Here is a 1,038-nt window from a genome sequence, read left to right as displayed (position 1 = left end):
AGCGGGGTGGGGGGGTCCTAAGGTCAAATTTGGGGTCTTGGGAGGTGCGTAAGGAATTAGAGGAGCCATAACGTCACTTTTAGGGTCTGGGGTGGGGGATAGAGAACTACAGGGGGGTCTCAAAGTCGATGCTGAGGTCCTGGAAGATGTGTAGAGGTATCCAGAGATAAAAACAAGGATCCACGGGGGGTCTCAAACTCGATGCTGGGGGGCCACAGGGAGCACTGGGGTGGGCTGTAGGCGCAGTAGGGAGCAACGTGGGGGGGCTGCGGAGGGTCTGGAGGTTCCTGGAGACCCCAGGGCTGCACTCACAGGCAGCGGTCGCAGGCGTTGGGCTGCGCCTCCTCCTCACCCGCCGTCTCGGTGTTCACCGACGTCGTCTCGCTTCCGGGGAGGCTGGCTGCGGAATTGGAGGAAGGGGATCAAAACCAGCACCCCATAACGGGATAAAGATGAGGGGGGCAGCTCGAATCTATGGGGCGTACCTCGATTTTTAGGGGCTGTACCCCTTTGTTTTTGTCGCTGTCTCCTTACCGTGGGTGTCGGTGGAGTGGCTGGCGTGCCGCAGCCACTTGAGGCGAGGTTTTCTCTTCCCCATCAGCTCCTCGGCGGTCAGGCCTGCAGGTGAAGGGGGGGGGACAACGAGGAGATAAAAGGAACGTATATTTATCCCTCCCCCGCCCATTTCGGGTGACATACGGTGCTTCTCGTGCTCGTCCTCGTCCCCCTCCAGGTCCTCGGCCTGGGTGATCCAGTCCATGTAGCCCCGCAGGTCTTCCTCCAGCTGCTGCTTCTCCCGCAGCTTCTGGAAGTCACCGCGTGCTTTGGCCTTCTCACGTTCCTTGGAGAACTCCCTGAAGGGATGGGCACGTGTGGCACACGCTGAGGACACGCTAAGGACACGCTAAGGACACGCTAAGGGGTTGCTCACCCGCTCAGCACCCCCAGCACCAAGTTGAGGACGAAGAAGGAGCCGAAGATGACGAGGCTGACGAAGTAAATCCAGGGCAGCTCGTGGCCCATGGCGTCCTGCATCTG

The 1,038-nt window shown here is 60.2% G+C and overlaps 1 protein-coding gene across 1 annotated transcript in view; it reads right to left on the bottom strand.

Annotated features, from left to right (window-relative positions):
• Positions 1-17: 17 nt before the first annotated feature.
• LOC104915949 (voltage-dependent L-type calcium channel subunit alpha-1F-like) overlaps positions 18-1,038 on the bottom strand; it is a gene marked incomplete at its 5' end in the record, with an annotated part of 1,991 nt that continues 970 nt past the window's right edge. The window contains 4 exons of the mRNA XM_031557570.1: positions 18-400; positions 535-618; positions 700-854; positions 932-1,035. Of these exons, the coding sequence (XP_031413430.1) occupies positions 309-400; positions 535-618; positions 700-854; positions 932-1,035 (435 nt within the window). The remainder of the gene's footprint in view (positions 401-534; positions 619-699; positions 855-931; positions 1,036-1,038) is intronic.

This window comes from Meleagris gallopavo, unplaced genomic scaffold (genome assembly GCF_000146605.3).
Source record: "Meleagris gallopavo isolate NT-WF06-2002-E0010 breed Aviagen turkey brand Nicholas breeding stock unplaced genomic scaffold, Turkey_5.1 ChrUn_random_7180001860624, whole genome shotgun sequence".
Classification (NCBI taxonomy): Eukaryota; Metazoa; Chordata; class Aves; order Galliformes; family Phasianidae; genus Meleagris; species Meleagris gallopavo.
The sequence above is the reverse complement of the archived record's forward strand: the minus strand, read 5'-3'. Positions and strand labels throughout refer to the sequence as shown.